The 20,553-nt window shown below is 42.5% G+C and overlaps 1 protein-coding gene and 1 long non-coding RNA gene across 6 annotated transcripts in view; one reads left to right on the top strand and one right to left on the bottom strand.

Moving 5' to 3' along the window:
- ift56 (intraflagellar transport 56) overlaps nucleotides 1-20,553 on the bottom strand; it is an 80,127-nt gene that overhangs the window by 13,586 nt on the left and 45,988 nt on the right. For 4 of the 5 annotated variants that reach the window (XM_078532071.1, XM_078532069.1, XM_078532072.1 and 1 more), the window contains exons 14-17: nucleotides 11,996-12,079; nucleotides 6,940-7,009; nucleotides 5,341-5,447; nucleotides 2,634-2,767 (exon numbers count right to left, since the gene is read on the bottom strand). In XM_078532071.1, the coding sequence (XP_078388197.1) occupies nucleotides 2,634-2,767; nucleotides 5,341-5,447; nucleotides 6,940-7,009; nucleotides 11,996-12,079 (395 nt within the window). Of the gene's footprint in view, nucleotides 1-2,633; nucleotides 2,768-5,340; nucleotides 5,448-6,939; nucleotides 7,010-11,995; nucleotides 12,080-15,978; nucleotides 16,056-20,553 lie in introns of those variants that run through there. The other variant, XR_013573692.1, reaches the window with a different exon arrangement.
- Nucleotides 1-20,553, top strand: part of LOC144669573 (uncharacterized) — a 58,081-nt gene that overhangs the window by 31,160 nt on the left and 6,368 nt on the right. Inside the window, exon 2 of the long non-coding RNA XR_013573694.1 lies at nucleotides 4,478-4,589. This is a non-coding gene — a long non-coding RNA (uncharacterized LOC144669573). The remainder of the gene's footprint in view (nucleotides 1-4,477; nucleotides 4,590-20,553) is intronic.

Below are 20,553 nucleotides of genomic sequence, written 5' to 3'. Positions count from 1 at the left end.
AACAACTCAAGATTCCAGACCTGGCAAAATACATCTCATGTCCAACACCCAGGAGAAGTGGGAGGTATGTCACATGATCTCTCCCAAGCTGCTAGACTGTAATATTGCTGTGTAGAACTGAACCCAGGCAGTCTACCATTTTATGATCTAACAGTTGCAGCAGAAAGAGCTTTGTCCGGGTCAAATGCCTGGCCCTCATCGACACTGTGAACTACTGGAACATTGGAACTTCTGTATCTGTGCCTTCAAGACTAAGTAATCTCTACGTGCCTTCTTCTATCATGGAAGTCCTCACTTCTGGAAAGTTGAATTACTCTGCAATAGTTTCAGCCGGCTAACCTCTGAAGGAATACGCCACTGGACTTTTGATTCTGGACTCTTGTGAAACCATAACTCTCACTTTTATCGTGGTCTTGCCCAAACCCCTTTCCCACATTTTGAGCGTGCGTAAATAAACCAACCCTCTTATTTGACCTTATCTCGAGTTTGCTGTAGGGTTATTAATGAAGGATTCGACCACGCCAAACTGAAGGGTTGGGAAAAACACACCAACACTTATAAAAGTTGGAGGGGGGGTGGGGGGGGGGTGGAATCAGAAATCAAAAAACCTTTGTTTTCGGACTGGTAGTGAGAGCAGAAATCAGGGCTGTTAAAATTAATCCCCCTCTGGTTCCGTAACACAGATGTTAGGATAACTGGCCCATAGTTTCTTGCTTTCCCTCCTTTCTTGGGTAAAGGTGTTAGTTATTTTCCAATCTGCTGGAAACCTTCCAGAATCTAAGGAATTTTAGAAAATTATAACCAATACTTCTACTATCTCTGCAGCCACTTCTTTTAAGGCCCTAGGATGCAGCCTTTATGTCTAATAGTTTTCCCAGTACCTTTTCCCCAGTGATGGCGATTGTTTTAAGTTCCTCCCTCCCTTTCACCTCTTGATTTTCAAGTATTTTTGGGAAGTTTTCCAAGACTTCTACAGTGAAGACAGACAAAATACCTGTTCAATGTTTCCGCCATTTCCTTGTTTTTCATTATTAATTCCCCAGACTCACTCTAGTTACTCTCTTCCTTTTTAAATACTTTTAGAAACTCTTACTATCTGTTTTAATATTACTAGCTAGCTTTCTCTCATACCCTAATTTCTCCCACTTTATTATTTTTTAGTCATTCTTTGCTTGTTCTTAAAATCTGTCCAATCTTCAGACCTGCCACTAATCTTCACAGAATTGTAGTGTTTCTTTCAATTTGATATGATCCTTAACTGCTTCATTTGGCCAAGTTCCTTACTTAGCCACGGATGATCCATCTATCTCAGAGGTTTTCTTTCTCACCAAGTTAAATCTTTGCTTAGCGCTATTAAATATCTCCTTATAAGTCTGCCACTGTATCTCTATTGTGTTATCTTTTAACCTAGTTTCCCAGTTCACTTTAGCCAACTCTGCATTCATACCCTTATAACTACTTTTATTTTAGGTTTAAAACACTGGTCTGAGAACCACACCTCTCACCTTCAACCTGAACGTGAAATTCTATCATATTATGATTGCTGTCGCATCCTGTATCATTGCATGTTACCAGGTCCAGAATAGCCTGCTCCCTGGTTGGCACTAGAACACACTGCTCTAAGAAATTGTCCTGAATACACCCTATGTACTCATTTTCCACACTAACTTTGCCAATCTGATTCGCCCAATCTACCTGTAAATTAAAATTACCTATGATTATTGCAGCACCTTTCTTACGCGCCCCATTTATTTCTTCTTGTGTACTCTGCCCTTCAGTGCAACTACTGTTAGGAGGCCTATAAACTACTCCTACAAGAGATCTCTTACCTTTCCTATTTCTTATCACTACCTAAGCTGATTCTACATCTTGCTCTTTCGAGCTAAGATCATCTCTCACTACTGCACAAATGTCATCCTTAACTAATAGAGCTAACCCACCACATTTCCTAGCTTCCCATCTTTCCAAGTGTCAAATACTCTTCAAATATTCAGGTCCCAGCCTTCGTCACCTTGCAGCCATGTCTCCGTAAATGACTATCAGTTCATGTAGATTTTTTTCTATCTATGCTAACAATTCATCCATTTTGTTACAAATGCTGTGTGCATTCAGATGCAGAGTCTTAATAACTCTTTTTACCATTTTTGCAATCTCTGATTTTATCTGCTGGTGCACTTTTAAGTTTGTACGCTCTGTCCCTTCCTACCACATTTGGTTATTATTATGCAAATCGCTACCCTGCTCTATTACTTTGTTGCCTTTGAAAAAAGGAGAAATTTGCAGGGCTAAAGGATTGGATTTGGACAGCTCATTCAAACACAATGGATCAAATGGCCTCCTTCTGTGCTGGGTAATTCTACGATACCTTGACAGGCAGCAAAAAATCGATGTATGCTGGAGGGTTTAAAATTCATTACAACCATTCAATTTTAAAATGGACAAATTGACAGGAAGACCTTGTTGGACATCATAGGATCGATCAGCCTGGGTTTTAAAAACCTGCCAACCAGTAATCTCATGGCAGGTATCTTCCTATAAAGCAATAAACTATTATTTCAGCTCTGTTAGTTTCTAAGACATGAATACTGTGACCGATGTATTTAAAATGGGTCTTGCATCCTGGAGATACGCACTTTGGTTCCCGTCCTGCTAAGATCATTTGGAAGATCCCAACGCATGCTCCACGTTTTCCTTCCCAATATTCCGGATTTGGATCCAGGCGCTCAAGCACGTCAAAAGCTTTTGCGGCATAGTAGAACTGCCCCATCTGAAAGGAAAAAGATACAACAGCTGAAGTCTGGAGATTCACCATTTTTAATTCATTTTAACCAAATACACTTATTTTTGAAGCCCCATCACCTTAATGAAAGTGGCCAGGATTGAAATGGTTTTTAAAAAATGGTAAGGAGAAGGGAGAATTTACATAGAATCCACAGCACAGAAACAGGCCATTCGGCCCAACTTGTCCGTGCTGGTTTTATACTCCACATAAGCCTCCTCCCAGTCTAATATCTTTTATGTGGTTGCAATTTCAATTGTGGTAGATTACTTCCCTTGCCAGGTCAATGAAAATCCACACCAGGAAGTTCAGTTAGTTTTGCTGTTGGTAGTAGTCCCAGCACCAAGGTTTGTCAGTGTTGCGTGATGGGACCCACACTGTCCAATATGGATTGAAATGAACACCAAGAAATAATTAACATTTAAACAATTTGTGTATAAATAAAATGGAGAAGGATTAACTGAAGGGAATGTTGCTAGTTTAAGATACAGAGTCGTGTAACAGGAAAGAGAAGTGATCAGTCTTTGGAACATTATTCAATGTGATTTGCATTGACTAATGTTCTAATTGGACTGCAAAGGGGACTTGTCAATAATTCAGTGTTTGTCTCTTGCTGCTAGAATCTTGTAGCAGTTTACAGCTGTATACATGGAATTACAGAGAATCTACAGCATAGGATCAGGCCATTTGGCCCAAAGGTCTGTACCAGCGTTTACAATCTACATGAGCCTCTTCCCACTCTAATTCCCTCTTCTCACCCCGCCACCACCTATGCCACCCGCCCCCGCCCCCATCTCGTATGTTTGACTTGAGATACTGGGACTATTTTACTGAAGCAGAGAAAACCAGCAGGAGATTTGATAGAGATTTTAAAAATTATGACTGGTTTTCATAGGTAAATAAGCAGCTGTGTCATCAGCTGATATGGACGGATGTATTGGTGCCATGTTTAAAGAGTTGCCATGCCCAGCACACTACCTCAGACCAACTTTGCTATACCCTTTAGCCCAGCAAGAACCCGGTGACCCTACAGCCCAGCAAGAAGTCTGTGACCCTTTAGCCTATCAGCCCAGTCAAGAAATCGGTGACCCATCAGCCCGTAACCTTTCACACCAGCAATCCTCAGAACAACTCCTGAGGAAAGACGCTTTTGTTGGCATGGCAGAAGGAAGATCCTGGGTGGCCTCACGCTTCAAAAGGTGATGCCCTGCATGTGCTCCTCCATGCTCTTTGGGTAAGGCAGAAGGTCCCCTTCCTCAGGGACAGACAGAGAAGATTTCCCTGCTTAATCAAGCAAACCTGGACAGAGGTGGCAGAGAAGGTCAGAAGCCATGTGGTTGTCAGGAGAACCTAGCCACAGTGCCACAAGCACATCAATGGTTTACCCAAGGGTGAGTACCACAACTCAGTTCCCAGCGGGGTGGGTGGGGGAAGGAGGGCAGCAATTGGATATGTGTGAGGCAAGACTTACTATGTAGTTGGCAATGTGTCGAGTCTGCAGTCTCCCCTTGGAAAGTAATGGCTGCAGCTCTATCAAGGAGCACGAGCCTGGCACTGTTGATCCTCGCAAGGTCAATGCAGAATGGCCTAAGGCAACAGGAATGCTAGTGGCCACAGAGGCAGCAACTAGGATGCTAGCCGAATAGGGAGTGTGTCTGCTCTTTGGGTGACTAATATCACTTTTCCTTGTTCCTGCAGAAGAAGGCAGCCCAAAACCCAAGGCCCCAGACCGCAGGGTCCTGATTCTTAAAATCCTGACGCATGGAGGAAGCGGCTCTAAAGCATCTTGGCAGATGTTCGATCATGGATAGTAAGGCAAGAGTGCAACCACAAGAGAGGGAGGGGCCTGGGCCGCGCACGGGGCGGGGGCCGGGGCTGCGCACGGGGCGGGGGCCGGGGCTTGGGCCGCGCACGGGGCGGGGGCCGGGGCCTGGGCCGTGCACGGGGGGTGGTGCTGCTGTGTTCGCCACTGTACATACAATGATCTGAAGAGCATCGATTCTGTAGGTCCATATCTGGAGGGGCAAAAACCATTGATCCTTCTGTTGTCTCACCCAAGTCAAACATTGGAACACAGAGCTGCTGTCTCTGGGGGACAATTGCCCACCTCTAAGGAGGAAGTGGAACCTCAGAGGGTGCAGCATTACATCATTCCCCTGCACTCACCAGCACTTCAGATGCTTACACCTTGGTGGGTACACATTTGAAAGTTTCTATCTAGCATTGGTGGCTCTGTGGCATTGCTGGAGTGTCATAGGTCGCACCAAGGGTTGGTTGTGAGCTACAGTGGCATGTGTGGTTATCATTTGTACATTCCAGAAACACCAGGTGTTCATGGGCAAGGGGCTGTGGTAACAGCGTAGGCTGAATGTGAACCTTTATTTTGTTGGATGGCTGCAGTGGGTAAGCACTACCTATGGAAAGAATCTATAAGAGCAGCGCAAACACAAACAAATGTCAGAAACACTGGAAGTTTTGCAAAAGTAGATTTGAGCTGTTTGTTGCAGTTGGTGGAATCCCTTCAGCTCTAATCAATCCTCAAAAGGGTTTGCCTCACTTACCTTGTAGCAATCATTAGCCAAGAGCTGCAGTAGGCTGAATGATTCTCCTGATGTCTCCATCTTCAGGTAGAGTTCCCACGCCAGACGTGGCTTCTTGTTCATGATATCTATGAGGATGGAAAGATTGGTAGCAGCTTGTGAAGTGAAGTCAGCACCGGACCCACAAACAAACAAGGGAAATAGGGAAGCGGGGAATGGAATATGCATAACTGAAATGGTCCTAATATCACAAAGACCTTCATCCTGAGTAGGCCCAGGTAATTTAGGGAGTATTTAGGTTTTATACCACAAATACACAGAAGAACAAGGGATACATTTTCTTAGATCTCATTCAATCAACCACTGTCACTTGATGCTTTCCTATTAGGGAAAAGAGAAACTCAATTTTTTTTTGACATCCTGGGAGCATTTGCTACTAATCCACTATCAGAGAGCAGCTGAAGGCACCGATGGGCAGGCTGGAGCATCTGATTAGCAACCTTCCCTTTCGCTGGGAAAATATCTCAAGTGTTTGGCTTGTACTGTGTCTGCTGAATCAGAGACCAGAGAGGTCAGGGCCAAGATAGGTGATTGCAGCCAAGGACAATGGTGGGCCTCTACAATTGACCTTAGGGTTTACCAGACTAGGGAAGTGAGGAAATCAAACATCCAGCCTCCTGCTCTTGATGCAGTCGCTTCCTAGAAGTCCGGTACTGAGTGTGTGCTGTGGGCTTTAGGCAGTGTACCACTCGACTGTACACAATGTTGGAAGAGTATCATACCACTTCATATGGCTAGTGAAAAATACCATAGCAACAAAGCAATTGCTGAGATATCAACTGGATCCCCACAGACACCTACAATTTCAACAATATTAAAGGATGCATAGTCCTCAACAGCAGACCAACTCTGCACGGGCCGCACCAGTTGGCTTTATTCTAGTCCAGGATGCCTGTTAATGTTGAGTACATCTTATCTATTGGTCCAATCAGAAGCTGAGCAAACAACAGATCACTGTTGGTAAATGAGGGCAAAAGCATCAACATTGGCATCACTAATTGCAGCAATCTAAAAGCACCAAAATTGCTGTAAAGTACTGCTCTATTCAAACACTCATGGAACTTTGAAATGAAAACAAAAAATGGTGGAAATACTCAGCAGGTCAGGCAGCATCTGTGAGATAAACAGAGTTAACGATTCAAGTCAATGAGCAATGAAAGGTCAACGTTTAAAAAATTAATTTACAGGATATGGGCGTCACTGGCTAGGTCAGCATTTATTGCCCATCCCTAATTGCCTTTGAGAAGGTGGTGGGGAGCTGAATTCTTGAACCGCTCCAGTCCCTATGATGTAGGTACACCCACAGTGCTGTTAGGGAGGGAGTTCCAGGATTTTGGCCCAGTGACAGTGAAGGAACAGCGATATATTTCCAAGTCAGGATGGTGAGTGGCTTGGAGGGAAACTTGCAGGATGTGGTGTTCCCATGTATCTGCTGCCCTTGTCCTTCTCCACAGCTGCTGCCTAACTTGCCGAGTATTTCTAGCACTTTTTGCTTTTATTTCAGATTTTCAGCATCCACAGTATTTTGCTTTTGTAGTCATGGAGCTTTGTTTAACTCACAGCAACGGGCCAGCCAGCTGAGATAAATGTAGTCATTCTTCAGCTTCTCACTCTGAATCAGCTGGAAAACCTGAGGAGTAATAAAAAAAAGGTTCAAAGTTTAGAAGAAGAGGATGATAAATTGGTTAACGTACTGAGCCATGCACATCAGGAACGTTCCAGGGTCAGGTGGTGACCTGGGTGAGCCATAAAATGCAGGACGTGGCAGCATGTAGATTCACACTTGGACTCACTGTGCCCATTCTAAGGAGGCGATAGTGGTAGCGAGAACTAAGGTTACCGCATCTGATCATTATCCCATGATTCCTTCTGGAAGTGCATGTGTGTGAACATCAGAGTTCAGCTGTGATTTGCTTCATGGTCGACAAACCTAATGCTTATAATGAAGAATGGCCAGCCAAGAAAAATGTTGAAAGGAAGATTGACATGTGCTGACCCAAAGCGAGAAGGTGAAAGAAAAACATAACTTCTCCAGCTAAGTACCGAAGGTCAAACAACCTCCAGTTACTTCAATTCAGCACAAGAACAAAATGCAACTGGAAAAGTGATTGCGTAAAGTCAATTTTAACACTCTAATTAAACAAAGGGTTGAGCATAAACCTACAGTTCTCCGTAAGGAACCTACATTGATTGGGGTCTGAATATTCTATGAATTAATTTATTTAATAGTGCTAAGGGACTTTCTGAAACCAGGGCTCCTAAGTGATCATTGCCAACAACAATTTTAAATTTGAGAAATCCAGGCAAAGGCTCAATGCCCACAATGCAAGACATCAACAAGGTTCAAAAAGAGGAAGGCAGAAAATGCACTCAATTGGTAACAGTGATGGGAAGAGGTCAAGCTTGGGGTTTAAAAAAGGGTAGGCGGTTGGAGCAAGGGAAGAGAGGAACTCGAGTTTTCAAGCCTTGAGGGGGAAGAAATGAGTTAAGAGTAAGGAAACAGAACAATGAATAACAATTTTAACACAGGGAGGAGGAACGCGAAGCATGAATTTGAACATCGCAGGTACAAGAACACAGAAATCCAGAGGTGCACTGACAGCGACATTGTGATTAAATAGAGAGATTGATGGGTAGAGGCAAGAGAAGCATCTGCTAACAAATAGCAATTTTTTTTCTTGTACCTTAGCCAGGAACGTGCACTTTAGGGATGGGGTTGAAAAACCCTTCAACGATATGGGAACCGGATTCAAGTCTTGATTGCAGGGAGTTTCTCCATTTCTAAATTTCACAGAATTGTGGCAGCACAGGTTGTATGTTGAAGAGTGCAGCTGGGCTGTATCATACAGCTAGTCCTCCAACTAATAAATAAGCTGAATGCTGGGAGCTGGCACGAGATCGGTTTACATTTGGCCAAACAGACTAAATGTGCTGAACAGGCAGCTTCCAATGATATTGTGGGAGCAAGCTCCAGCTTGTAAACATTATATTCTAGATGAATGGGAGCCTTTAATACCTGATTAATGAGATGCCAATCAGTACAACAGAAACTCCTAAATGTTTCAGGTGGCTGAAGGAAGAATTTACAATAAAGCCGATTTAAATTGCGTGGTTTGTTTATTAATGTATCTGAATACTTTACAATTGTATGCAAGAGTCCTTCACAGAAATTCTGTGGAATAAAAGCTGGACATACAAAAAGTCCAGATTTATATTCCTGCTTATGTATTAAGATCACTACAATTAGTGTAGACAGTTAAGACACCACCAACAATATCTTTCAGGATTAAGGAACCAAGGCAGGCAGATGGAGTTGAGAAAAAGATCAGCCATAATCTAATTGAATAGTGGGATGGATTCAGGGGGGTGCTGAATGGCCTCCACCTATTCCTATTAAAAAAAACCCATCAGACCGGCACACACTCGCCACCGTCTCCCCAGTTCTTTGAATTCCATCCAATACATCCGCCCTCTTTCTAAAAGGCAAAATAAAATCTATAGCCAAATCAGGAGTCTACTGCCAAATATTTCTCTCTAAACCTGCATGTATGTGAAGATAAGCTGCAGGAGGTTTTCCAGCACTAGACATTTAACAGGACCATGCACAGATCTGTGTGATCTGCACTACTGACTTGATCCTGGTCTGGTTTTGACTGGGCAGAATGTGGTCACTTGATTTTCCTGACAATTCACAACTAACCAGGTGCACTTCTGAAATTCGGCTAGTTATCCACCACAGGATGATCTGATCCAACACAGGACAGCAACTGGCGATCTGGCAACCTGCTTCCTGTAATTCAGAAGTTAGCTCTGTTATCACAATGATGTCAGAACCTTGTGTGCAGCACGATGGAAATGTTTCAATCAGATATTTGCGCAGTGCTGTCCCACAGCCAAGATAAAATTTATTTTAAATGCAAATTTCCAGAAACATGCATGCAATTTATAAAAAAGCACAGAGCGGCTGGATAACAAATTTAGAGATACACTAGTGAGAAGGGCAAGGGGTAGATGTACCAGTGCGGAGATACTCGCACCAAGTTCCATTCACCTGTCACACTTGAGCTCGCTGACCTACATTCCTGTAAAGCAATGCTTTGATTTTGAAATTTTCATCCTTGTTTTCATAGCCCCCCATGGCCTCATCCCTCTCCATCTCTGTAACTTCCTCTACCACAACCCTCAGGTATCTATGCTCCTCTAATTCTGGCCCCTTGAGAATCCCTGATATTAATTGCTTCACCATTGGCGGCTATACCTAAGCTGCCTCGGCCCTAAACTCTGGAATCCCTTCCATAACCCTTTCCATCTCTCTTTGTTCTATTAAGAACTCCTTAAAACCTACTTCCTTGACCAAGTTTTGGCCATCTGCCCTAGTGTTGCCTTAAGAGGTTCAGTGTCAAATTTTACTTTATAACATTCCTATGAAGCACGTTAGGTTATTTTATTATGTTAAAGGTGCTATATAAATACAAGTTGCTGTTGTTGTACATTGGTGATGGGTTCTTAGACCAAGACTTTGGCATGGGTTTAGCCACCTGCTCTAATATCCCCCTTTCTGGCTCGGTGTCAATTACTGTCTGATTTACCCTCCTGTAAAGTACCTTGGAATGTTTTACCACTTTAAAGGTGTTATAGAAATGCAAGCTGGTGCTAGGGGTTAAGAACATAAAAACATTCTAATTTGGTGATATGTTGATATGGTGGGCAGGGTGTAGATATGAACCAACACAATTGCATATGAATGGGGTGTTGTTAAATCAATTTACCGATATAGTGGTATTGCAGTAGGCTGATATACCAGTCTGTTGATACATTACTCTGGGGTGGGGCCAGGCCCCAAAACTGCATTGCGCAGGCTCACAATCACAATTCCCCTCATGCCACTGTCCCAGCTAGAGTGCTGAGAGGTAGGTACAGAGTAGTGAGCAGCAAAGTACAAAATTATAGCGTGGAGACTATTAATACTGGTTAGAGGGTGAAAGATACACACAGCATCAAAAAAGCTAAAAAAATGAAGGTAAAACACAGCCCCCTCCATTCAGCGATTAGCTGAGCCACAAATTACAAAGTATTCAGGATTAATTCACTAAGTTGCCCTGAGTTAGCTGATCTCAGGGCAGTACAATTCATCTCAGTGCCCTGGGTGAGGGAAGGGAAATTCAGCCAGAGTTCCTTAAATAGCTGCCAGTGACTCCTGCTGGAGATTTGTGTGTGGATTCTGGGCAAGCACAGGATCAGGGTGAGCCAAGTTGTAGTGCAACACGTGAGGAATGAACCATCATACATGAAGAACCGCCACTGGGCAGTGCCAATTAGGAGTCAATGCCTTCAAGAGGAGGAGAAAAATGGCAAGAAGCAGCTATTTCTTTCACAATACACAGAATGGACTTGATTTCACAAATCACTTGAGGCAAGGGTGTCCAAACTTCTGACTTTGTGGGCCATCTAGTTTAAATTTCTGTTCCCATTAATACCTCAAGCTGCTGATACTAACAGAACTTGATGCTCTTGATTTAAGATTTATCCACCAATGAGACAACAGGACCACAACTCTCCCAGTCTGCAGAGTTCAAACAGGACAAAGCAGCAAGATAGAAGTAGAAGAACAAATAGGATAGAAGTTCCTGGCTGCAAGGGTACGATAGCATGCTTTGGGGTCACACGTAGTGTCGGATCAGTTGCCCATTGTGTACGAATGCAATGGAAAGAAAAATTGCGCAGGGTATTTAAGGGACAGCAGTTCTGATAATCGTAATTTTTTTTTAGCTCTTTTTGTGCCTCTGCTGAGACTGAAAGTTCCAGTGATATATGCATAGATGTCAGGAAGCTTTTTTAAAAAGAGGTTGACCAACAGCTGGAATGGGTTTGCCAGGAAGGATGGCTGATGCTGAGGTACAGAACTTACTTAAGTAAGAGCTCAATGTCCTCATTGAAAGATGTTGCGGTTGGTATTCTCTAAGGACTGGATTAAATGGGCTAATGGGCTTTCTATATTGGAACCTAACATGGGAACTGTGCTCTATCCAAGGTACTCCCTTTTTTTTTTGAATATGTTCAGGAAAACTTGTTTTTTGAAAACAAATATGCAACTCCTACAAACTACACCAAGACCCATGGATCAGGACTCCTTGTTAAGCCACTTCACCAACAGACAGCAGCTGTCCTGCCTGTAGAGAAGCAATGGGGTCCCCTCTCTCCAGACCAGCCTGTAAACCTCAGGAAGCCAGGCAACAGGCAGTGAACTCTGTAGTGCAGTTTCTCAGGCTCCTGTGACTTATAGTAGAACCCACTGACTAGTCCAAAGTCATATCCCTCTTGCAAGTTGTCCCAAGGTAGCATTTATAGGGATGTCTCCTGTTGGTGTTTAAGAATCATCGAGGCCAGATGGTCTGTACAAATCAGTTATGTGTTGCCCTGAACCAATCGAACTACAGGAAATCCCTTCCCCCACCCCCCCTTTGTTAGCACCACAATTAGTGCTAATAAAATGTCTGCAGTATGTCCATCTACCCAAAGAGATCCCGACATCCCTAAAGGAGGTCCACAATTTTTCTGAAGTTGCAGCCCAAGTGCTTCAAAATAATGTTGCAGCTCAATTGCCTGAGCAGCTTACCTCCTCAGCCTCCTTGAAGTTGCCAACAGCTGCTTTTGCCTGTGCGTAGTTGAAGTTAAAAAGGTCATCATTATAGAAGTAACTCTGTTTAAAAAAAGGAATAATGTGTCACATCCTACAGACATTCGCTATAACACCCTACCTGGCATAATGTTCATAGAAAACGTTTCATTGAAAATCAGAGATAGATGAAGGAGTCAGATCTCCTTCCCATCTTGTAATACACTCCCCAGTGAACTTTCTGAGTCTGTTATTTTCTTCCATTTTCAACATTTTCCCCACCACCCCAACTATATGCTGTGCTCCCAGGACTCTTATATTTTCAGTTCCACCATGTGTGTATGAGAATGGCTGAACAGAGACATGCTGTCAAAGCTTTTCATCTTGCACTCATCAGGACAGATTCACAAGAATATCCAATTGGTATCCTTGCAAATCTTTCCTGATAAGTGCAAGACAAAAAGCTTCAACAGCATGTCTCTTTTTTCAGCGATACTCAAGTTCTGTACTACCTAGCAACTATTTAATATGTGTATGGGTGGTCCCTTTCCTTACCTGCTACGTGGGGGAGGAGGAGAATCTCCCCTTACTGGGCTAGACCTTGGTAGTCTATCGCCAACAGACTGCAGCACCTCGAATGAACTTTGTTAAGTGTGTCTGCCGACAGCTGCTCCTCATTCACAGCAGAAACACTTGTCATATATTGTGCAGTGAAATTCAGCACATGGGTCACAGTTTGATCTTTCAGACTCTGTAAACCTGGAGTGTTTGCTTTGTGCACTGGTGAAGTGAATATATGCCTCCTTCCAACTTATAATCAACAGAAAGCAGTTTAAGGTACACATCCCAGGAAAGAATAAAGGAATGCAAATCTATTTTCTTCCATTTTATAAAAGAGCATACGTATAAAATTCAACTACTTACAGCCAGGAGATTTCAATTCGAAATGAGATTTTTGAGAGAATTTTGTGCTTATAAAAGGTGAGGGGCAACAGAGCTGGGCAATGGAACACTTTCTCACTTCTGGTTCTCAGCTTCAGCATCAAGCATTTTCAAGCGAGGCATAGCCTGGGTTAGGTACTAGGTAAAGCTCACTCCACTCTGTCACAACAATATACCGCTGCCCCAATCTCAGAACAAGGTCTTTTAGTACACAAAACTGACATTTCCATTACCCATGTCAACTGTCCCAGAAAGCCATTAGTTTCAATTTGTCTAAGTTTGGGCAGCTTTGTTGTCTTTGCCCTTGTCTACTGGGCTAATCAAACCAAACTTTGAAGAAGTTTGGCTCTGGAGAAGAGTCATACGATTTCGAAACATTAACTTTGTTTCACTCTCCACAGATGCTGCCAGACTTGCTGAGTTTTTCCAGCATTTTCTGTTTTTATATCAAACAAAACTTTGCCTAGGCCCATACCAATAGCAGTGATTGGAATCTTCTGATTATAGCAGAGTTGATAAGCCTCACTTCCTGCTCCCTCGATCCTATTTCCAACTGCTGCCCACCCAACTACTCCTCCTGGCCCCCATGTTAGCGGATATTGTTAACTATTTTCTCTTCTCAGGTTCTGTCCCTCTCTCCTTCAAATCTGCCATCATTGCCCCTCTCCTCAGAAAACCCATCCTTTACCACCTTGTCCTTGCAGATATTCAATCTATCCCCAACCTCCATTTCCTCTCTAAAGTCCTTGAATGAGTTGTTGCCTACCAAATCTGTGCCCATCATTCCCAGAATTCCATAGTTGAATCCCTCCGATCAGGTTTCTGTCTTTGTCACATAATGAAATGCTATTGAAACGGCAGTTATCAAAGTAGAAAACGATATCCTAGGTGATGTAAGACAGGTAAACTGCCCCTCCTCATTCTTCTTGACCTGTATGTAACCTTTAACTCGGTTGACCACATCATCCCCCTCCAATGACTTTCCACTGTCATCCAGTTGGATGGGACTGTACTTGCCTGATTCCATTCTTGTCTATCCAGTTGTAGCCAGAGATCACCTGTACTGGTTTCTCTTCCCACTCTTGCACTGTTGCCTCGTGTTCCCCAAGGATCTATCCTTTGCCTCCAACTACATGTTGCCCCTTGGCAACATCATCCAAAAACACAGCGTCAGTTCCCATGCGTATGCTGTTGACACCCAGCTCTACCTCACCATCATCTCTCTCAAGACCCACCCACTGTCTCTAAATCATCACAATGCTGTCTGACATTCAGTCCTGGACGTGTAGAAATTTCCCTTAACAAAATACTGGGAAGACTAATGCCACTGTCTCTGCCACAAACTGTCCTCTAGACATTGACTCCATCCCTCTCCCTGACAACGGTGTCTGAATCAAACTTTCACAACCTGGTTGGGGTGTCATTTTTGACCCCAGAATGAGCTTCCAACCAAATATCCATGCCTCCATATGATCATCCTTTTCCTCCTGCATAATACTGCCCGACTCTAACCCACATCACCTCATCTGCTGCTGAAACTCTCATCCATGCCTTTGTTAGCTAAAGGCTTGACTATTCCAACACAATCTAGGCTGGTCTCCCACTTTCGATGCTCTGTAAACTTGAAGGCACCTAAAGTTCCAATGTCCATGTTCTAACTTGAGCCGAATCCAATTTACCCATCAGCCCTGTGCTCAATGACCTACACTGACATCCGGTTAAGCAACACTTCAATTTTAAAATTTACCTTTGTTTTAAAATCCCTCCATGGCCTCACCCCTTCCAATCTCTATAATCTACTCCAGCCCTAACTGCCCTCCAAAATTGAGCACTCCTCCAATTCTATCCTCCTGAGTATCCCCAATTTTAATTGCTCTATAATTGATGGCTATGCCTTTAGCTGACTAGGGCCTAAGCTCTGGAATCCCCTCCAAACCTTTCTGCCTCTCTATCTCTCTTTCTTCCTTTAAGATACGCCTTAAAATCCTATCTCTTTGTCCAAGCTTTTGGTCATTTATCTTAATATCTCCCTATGTGGCTCAGTGCCAAATTTTATTTGATAATGCAACTGTGAAGTGCCTTGGGACATTTTACTACATTGAAGGCACTGCATAAATATACATTATTGCTGATATAAAGCTAAGTCTCAAAGGCAGAAGATCAGTAATCCAATACATTCAAGTCCCTTGACAGTCTTGTGTTTTGATAGACACACAGAAGGATTGGATTGGTTACCAGTAAATATCTCTGGATTTATAGAATCTACCCTAGAGGGTTTATATGACATGGAACCAGATTGTGGAGCTGATTTATATCCTCAAGTTCACCTAATACCATCTGTCCCAACTACTTGAGTCCATGCTTTACGTTGTAAAATTTCAATCTCTTTTGATTTATATGGTATTCCTTTGCTATCAGCCCAGTACGTCATTTCCCTTTTTCAAGTGCAGTTAAGCACTGGATTGACAACTTCATCAATTGGTCCTGTGTAACCAACCACCTTTCTTGATCAGTACATTAGATAAGAGTTCAATTTAATACCTACTCTCTCTTTTGGTTCTTCAGTCCCAAACTAATTATTTTACATTTATCTCACATTAAATTGCATCTGTCACCTATTGGCCTGGTTTCCTTAAACATCTAATTTTTTCTGGTTGAATTGACCTTCATTATTTGCCTCATGTCCTGTTTTGATCACCTTTTTCAAACTTAGGGAATTTGCTTATGATGTTCCAAAATGGTCCCAAGAGACCCTCAGAATACTCAGTTTTCTTGCACTCTGAGAAGGTCTAATTTAGAGCTATTTTTGGTTGCCTATTTTTAAGCTGATTTTCTAACTGTTGCTATGCTTCAACTGCTATTCTCTGACTCGTTATCTTTCCTAATAATCGCCAAGGTGGAACATTGCCAAAAGCTTTCTGAAAATCCAAGTGTACAATATCAACTGCATTTATCTATATCTGCATTTATCTTTATTTGAAGCGTTATACTGTATTAGTAACATATTCATACACTTCTGCAGCTTCAGCAAACATGTTTACCTTCCCTGAATCCATGAAGAACCCCCTTCCACCATTCATGGAGATCTGATCTCCTTCTGGTAACTTTACACCTTAACCTTGGAAGGGAGAGGTAAAGTCACCTAATATATTTTTTGTTTCTGCATTACAGCATCCTGTTAACCTAAAACGAAACAACAGCTTTTTTTAAAACTGCAAATAACCCTCTACTTTTACCTGAGATGTTCTCCTTAATCTTACATCTAATGTCTTGTTGGTATTTCATTACCTTTTTCATCTGCGTTGCTTATCGTTGTAATCCTCTTTCCTATCGAATTCCTTGTACATTTCAAAAGCCTTCCATTAATCCCCAATACGACTCTTCATATCCATATTTAACCACATTGGCTTTTGTTACTCTTTAATCTCTTGATTTGACCAAAACTAATCCTGATGGTAGCCTCACCAGCACATCCAATTTATCTACTCATAGAAAGGTGCAGCGTAGAAGGTTATCATTCGGCATATTGTGTTTGTGCCAGCTCTTTGAAAGAGCTGTACAATTAGTCCACTTCCTGCTCTTTCCTCACAGACCTTCAATCTTTTTCTCTTCTCTTCAAGTATTTATCAAATTCCTTTTTGAAAGTTACTGGCATTCCATTACAACAATTCACTCCAGAAAAAACTGTTCTCTCATCACCTCAGGTTCTTTTCCCATGGAGCTCAAATCTGTGCCCGCTGGTTACCAACGCTTCAGTCGCTGGAAACAAATTCTCCTTAATTAAACTATAGAAACTCATCATTTTGGACACCTTTAATAAATCTCTTTTGGATCTTCTCTGTTCTAAGGAGATACATTGTTGATCCCCCCAAACTAAATTTACACCTCATGAAGACTGCGCTTTTGAAATTCAAATTTTAATTCACTGTCCTTTTTACGCATGTTTATAAATATTTCAGTTCTAATATTATGATGACTGGAGCTTAGGTGTCTACTATATATCTGAGATTATCTGAGAACACTAGGTAACTTGCTCATTCGGAGTGCCAGTGCAGACATGACCGGCCGAATTCTGTGATCTCTGTGCTCCTTCAATTCTGGCTTCTTGAGCATCACCAATTTTCATTGGTCCACTATTGGTCGATATTCCATTCACCTGCCTAGGCCCTAAGCTCTGGAATTTCCTTCCTAAACCGCTCTTCTATTTCTCTCTTCTCATTTAAACCATTGCTTAAAATTTACCTAATTGATCAAGCTCTTTGTCATCTATTCTAACATCTCCTACGTGTCAAATTTTGATATCGCTGCTGCTGTGTGGACACGTTTATCAAAGTCCATCTGGTTTAAATATTGCAATGAAATGAAGTGACTTGGGACATTTTTACTACATTAAAGGCACTGTACAAATGTTTTATGCAATGGCTGTGTCACGTTTAATCCAGAATAGCCTCTGACTTCACTGGCTGTTGACAAACTGAGTCAGAAAGAAATGGGGACCAACTCTAGAAGCAAGGTAGTCTTCAATTCACTCCACGATACAATCTCAATCAGCATCTGAGTAATTGCATACATTCACAGGCCTTCCTTATTTGTACAAAATTTTCCAGTCACAAAACATCAGAGATGTAAATCCTGTGAAAAACAATCGTTCTCAGGGTTTGGGTGTCATTGGCCTAGTTGCCTTCGAGAAGCTGTGGTGAACCTTCCTCTTGAACCACTGGTAGCAATTTGATATGAGTGGCTTTTTATGCCACAGGTGTTAGCCATGGTTCAGTGGGTAGCACTTGCGCCCCTGAGTGAGAAGGTTGTGGATTTAAGTCCCATTCCACTGCACATCACCTTCTGGGTGAATCATCAAATTGACACCCAATCTGTCCGCTACGGTGGAAATAAAAGATCCCGTGATGATATCCTCAGTGTCCTGACCAACATTGATCCCATAACCAACTTTACTAAAAAGAGCTTATCTAGTCATTATCAGACTGCTGTTTGTGAGAGCTTGCTGTTCAGAAATTGGCTGCTGTATTTCCTATATTAAAACAGGGTCTGCATTTTGAAAGTGCTTCATTGGCTATAAAGAACTTTGGTATGGCCTGTGATCATTAAAGGCACTATACAAACGCAAGTATTTTTTTGAAGTTCTGTTGAAGGGTCATGGGGACTCGAAACATCAACTCTTCTCTTCTCCGCCGATGCTGCCAGACCTGCTGAGTTTTTCCAGGTAATTCTGTTTTTGTTTTGTATTTTTTTCCTGTTCATTTCAGCAGGAAGTTCAGTCAATCAGGCTAGTGTGTGACCGCAGTCACGTGTAGGCCAGACTGGGTAAGGCCTAAGGTGAATCTGGGTTTTTAATGACAATCCAGATTCACAGAATTTTAATGGCACGAGGCCATTCGGCCCATCGTGTCTGTAACATCTCTCCAAATGAGCATTATGATCTAGTGGCTCTGCCTTATCCCCGTGCCCTTGCACATTGTTTCTATTGAATTAATCATCCAATGCCCTCTTGAATGCCTCGATTGAACCAGCTTCCAACACATTTCTGGACTGTGCATTCCAGACCCGAACCACTCGTTGTGTGAAAACGTTTCTTTTCACGTCACATTTGCTTCTTTTGTAAATCACTTTAAATCTGTGCCCTCTCGTTTTTGATCCTTTTATGAGCAGGCACAGCTTCTCCCTATCTACTCTGTGCAGCCCCCTCATGATTTTGAACATCTCTATCAAATCTCCTCTTAGCCTTCTTCTTTCCAAGGAGAACAGTCCAAACCTCTTCAATCTATCCACATAGCTGAAGTTTCTCACCCTGGAACCATTCTTGTAAACCTCTTCTGCACTCTCTCCAATGTGTTCACATCCTTCCTATAATGTGGTGCCCAGAACTGCACACAATATTCCAGCTGAGGTCTAACAAGTGTCTTATATAAATTCAGCATAACCTCCCTGCTCTTGTACTCTATGCTTCTATTAGTAAAGCCCAGGATACTATATGCTTTATTAACTGCTCTCTCCACCTGTCTTGCCACCTTCAGTGATCTATGCACATATACACCCAGGTCTTTCTGCTCCTGCACCCCCTTCAAAATTTCACCCTCTATTTTATATTGTCTATCCATGTTCTTCCTACCAAAATGCATCACCTCACACTTCTCCACATTGAACTTCATCTGCCACTTAGCTGTCCACTCCGCCAACTTGTCTATGTCCCCTTGAAGTTCCACACCATCCTCCTCACTGTTCACAACACTCCCAAGCTTCGTATCATCCGCAAACTTTGAAATTGTCCCCTGCACACCAATATCTAGATCATTAATATATATCAGGAAAAGCAAGGGTCCCAATACCGACCCCTGGGGAACTCCACTACAAATCGTCCTCTAGCCTGAAAAATATCCATTGACCATTACTATCTGCTTCCTATTTTTCAACCAATTTTGTATCCACGTTGCTACTGTCCCTTTTATTCCATGAGCAATAACTTTTCTCACAAGTCTGTTGTGAGGCACTGTGTCAAATGCTTTTGAAAGTCCATGCACACCACATCAACAGCATTACCCTCAGTGACCTTTTCTGTTTCCTCTTCAAAAAAGACTCCAGCAAGTTAGTTAAACACGATTTCCCTTTTGGAAATCCATGCAGGTTCTTCCTTACCAACCCATATTTTTCCATTTGACTACTAATTCTACCCTGATAATTGTTTCTAGAATCTTGCCCACCACTGAAGTTAAACTGACTGGTCTGTAATTGCTGGGCTTATCCTTACAACCTTTTTTGAACAAGGGTGTAATGTTTGCAATTCTCCAGTCCTCTGGCACCACTCTGGTCAGTGCCCCTGCAATTTTGACTCTCACTTCCTTCAATATCCTTGGATGCATCTCATCTGGTTCTGGTGCCTTATCAACTTTAAGTGCCGACAGTCTATTCTATGCTTGTCAAATCTGAACCATTCTAGGGACAGTTTCCTCGTCATGGCTTGGGTAGCATCTACCTCCTTGGTAAAGATGGACGCAAAGTATTAATTTAATACCTCAGTCATGGTCCCTTCGTCCACGTATAAACTCCCTTTTGGGTCCCTAATCGGCCCTTTTACTATTTATATGTCTCAGAAGACTTTGGGATTCCCCTTTATGTTGGCTGCCAATCTTTTCTCATAATTCCTCTTTTTCACCTCCCCTCTGAACCTTCTGTATTCCTTTTGGTTCTCAATTGTATTTTCTACCTGACACCTGTCATAAGTGCACTTTTTCTTCTTTATCTTAATTTCAATCTCCTTTTTCATTCAGTGGCTCAGGATTTGTTTGCCCTACCTTTCCCTTTCAATGGAACATACCTTGATTGTGCCCAAACCAATTCTTCTTTGAAGGTAGCCCATTGTTCAGCTACAGTTTTTCCTGCCAATCTTTCGTTCCAGTCTATCTGGTCCAGCTCCGTTCTTGCCCCATCAAAGTTGGCTCTTGCCCAGTTAATTATTCTTACTCTGGATTGCCTATTGTCCTTTTCTATCATCATCCTAAAAACGTACAATACAATGATCAGTCTCCTAAATGTTCCCCCACTGACACTTGATCTATTGGCCCACCTCATTTCCAAGAACCAGATCCAACAGTCCATCTTTT

The sequence above is a fragment of the Cetorhinus maximus genome, chromosome 29 (genome assembly GCF_964194155.1).
Source record: "Cetorhinus maximus chromosome 29, sCetMax3.hap1.1, whole genome shotgun sequence".
NCBI classification, from domain to species: Eukaryota; Metazoa; Chordata; class Chondrichthyes; order Lamniformes; family Cetorhinidae; genus Cetorhinus; species Cetorhinus maximus.
This window is presented reverse-complemented; position numbering and strand designations above follow the sequence as displayed.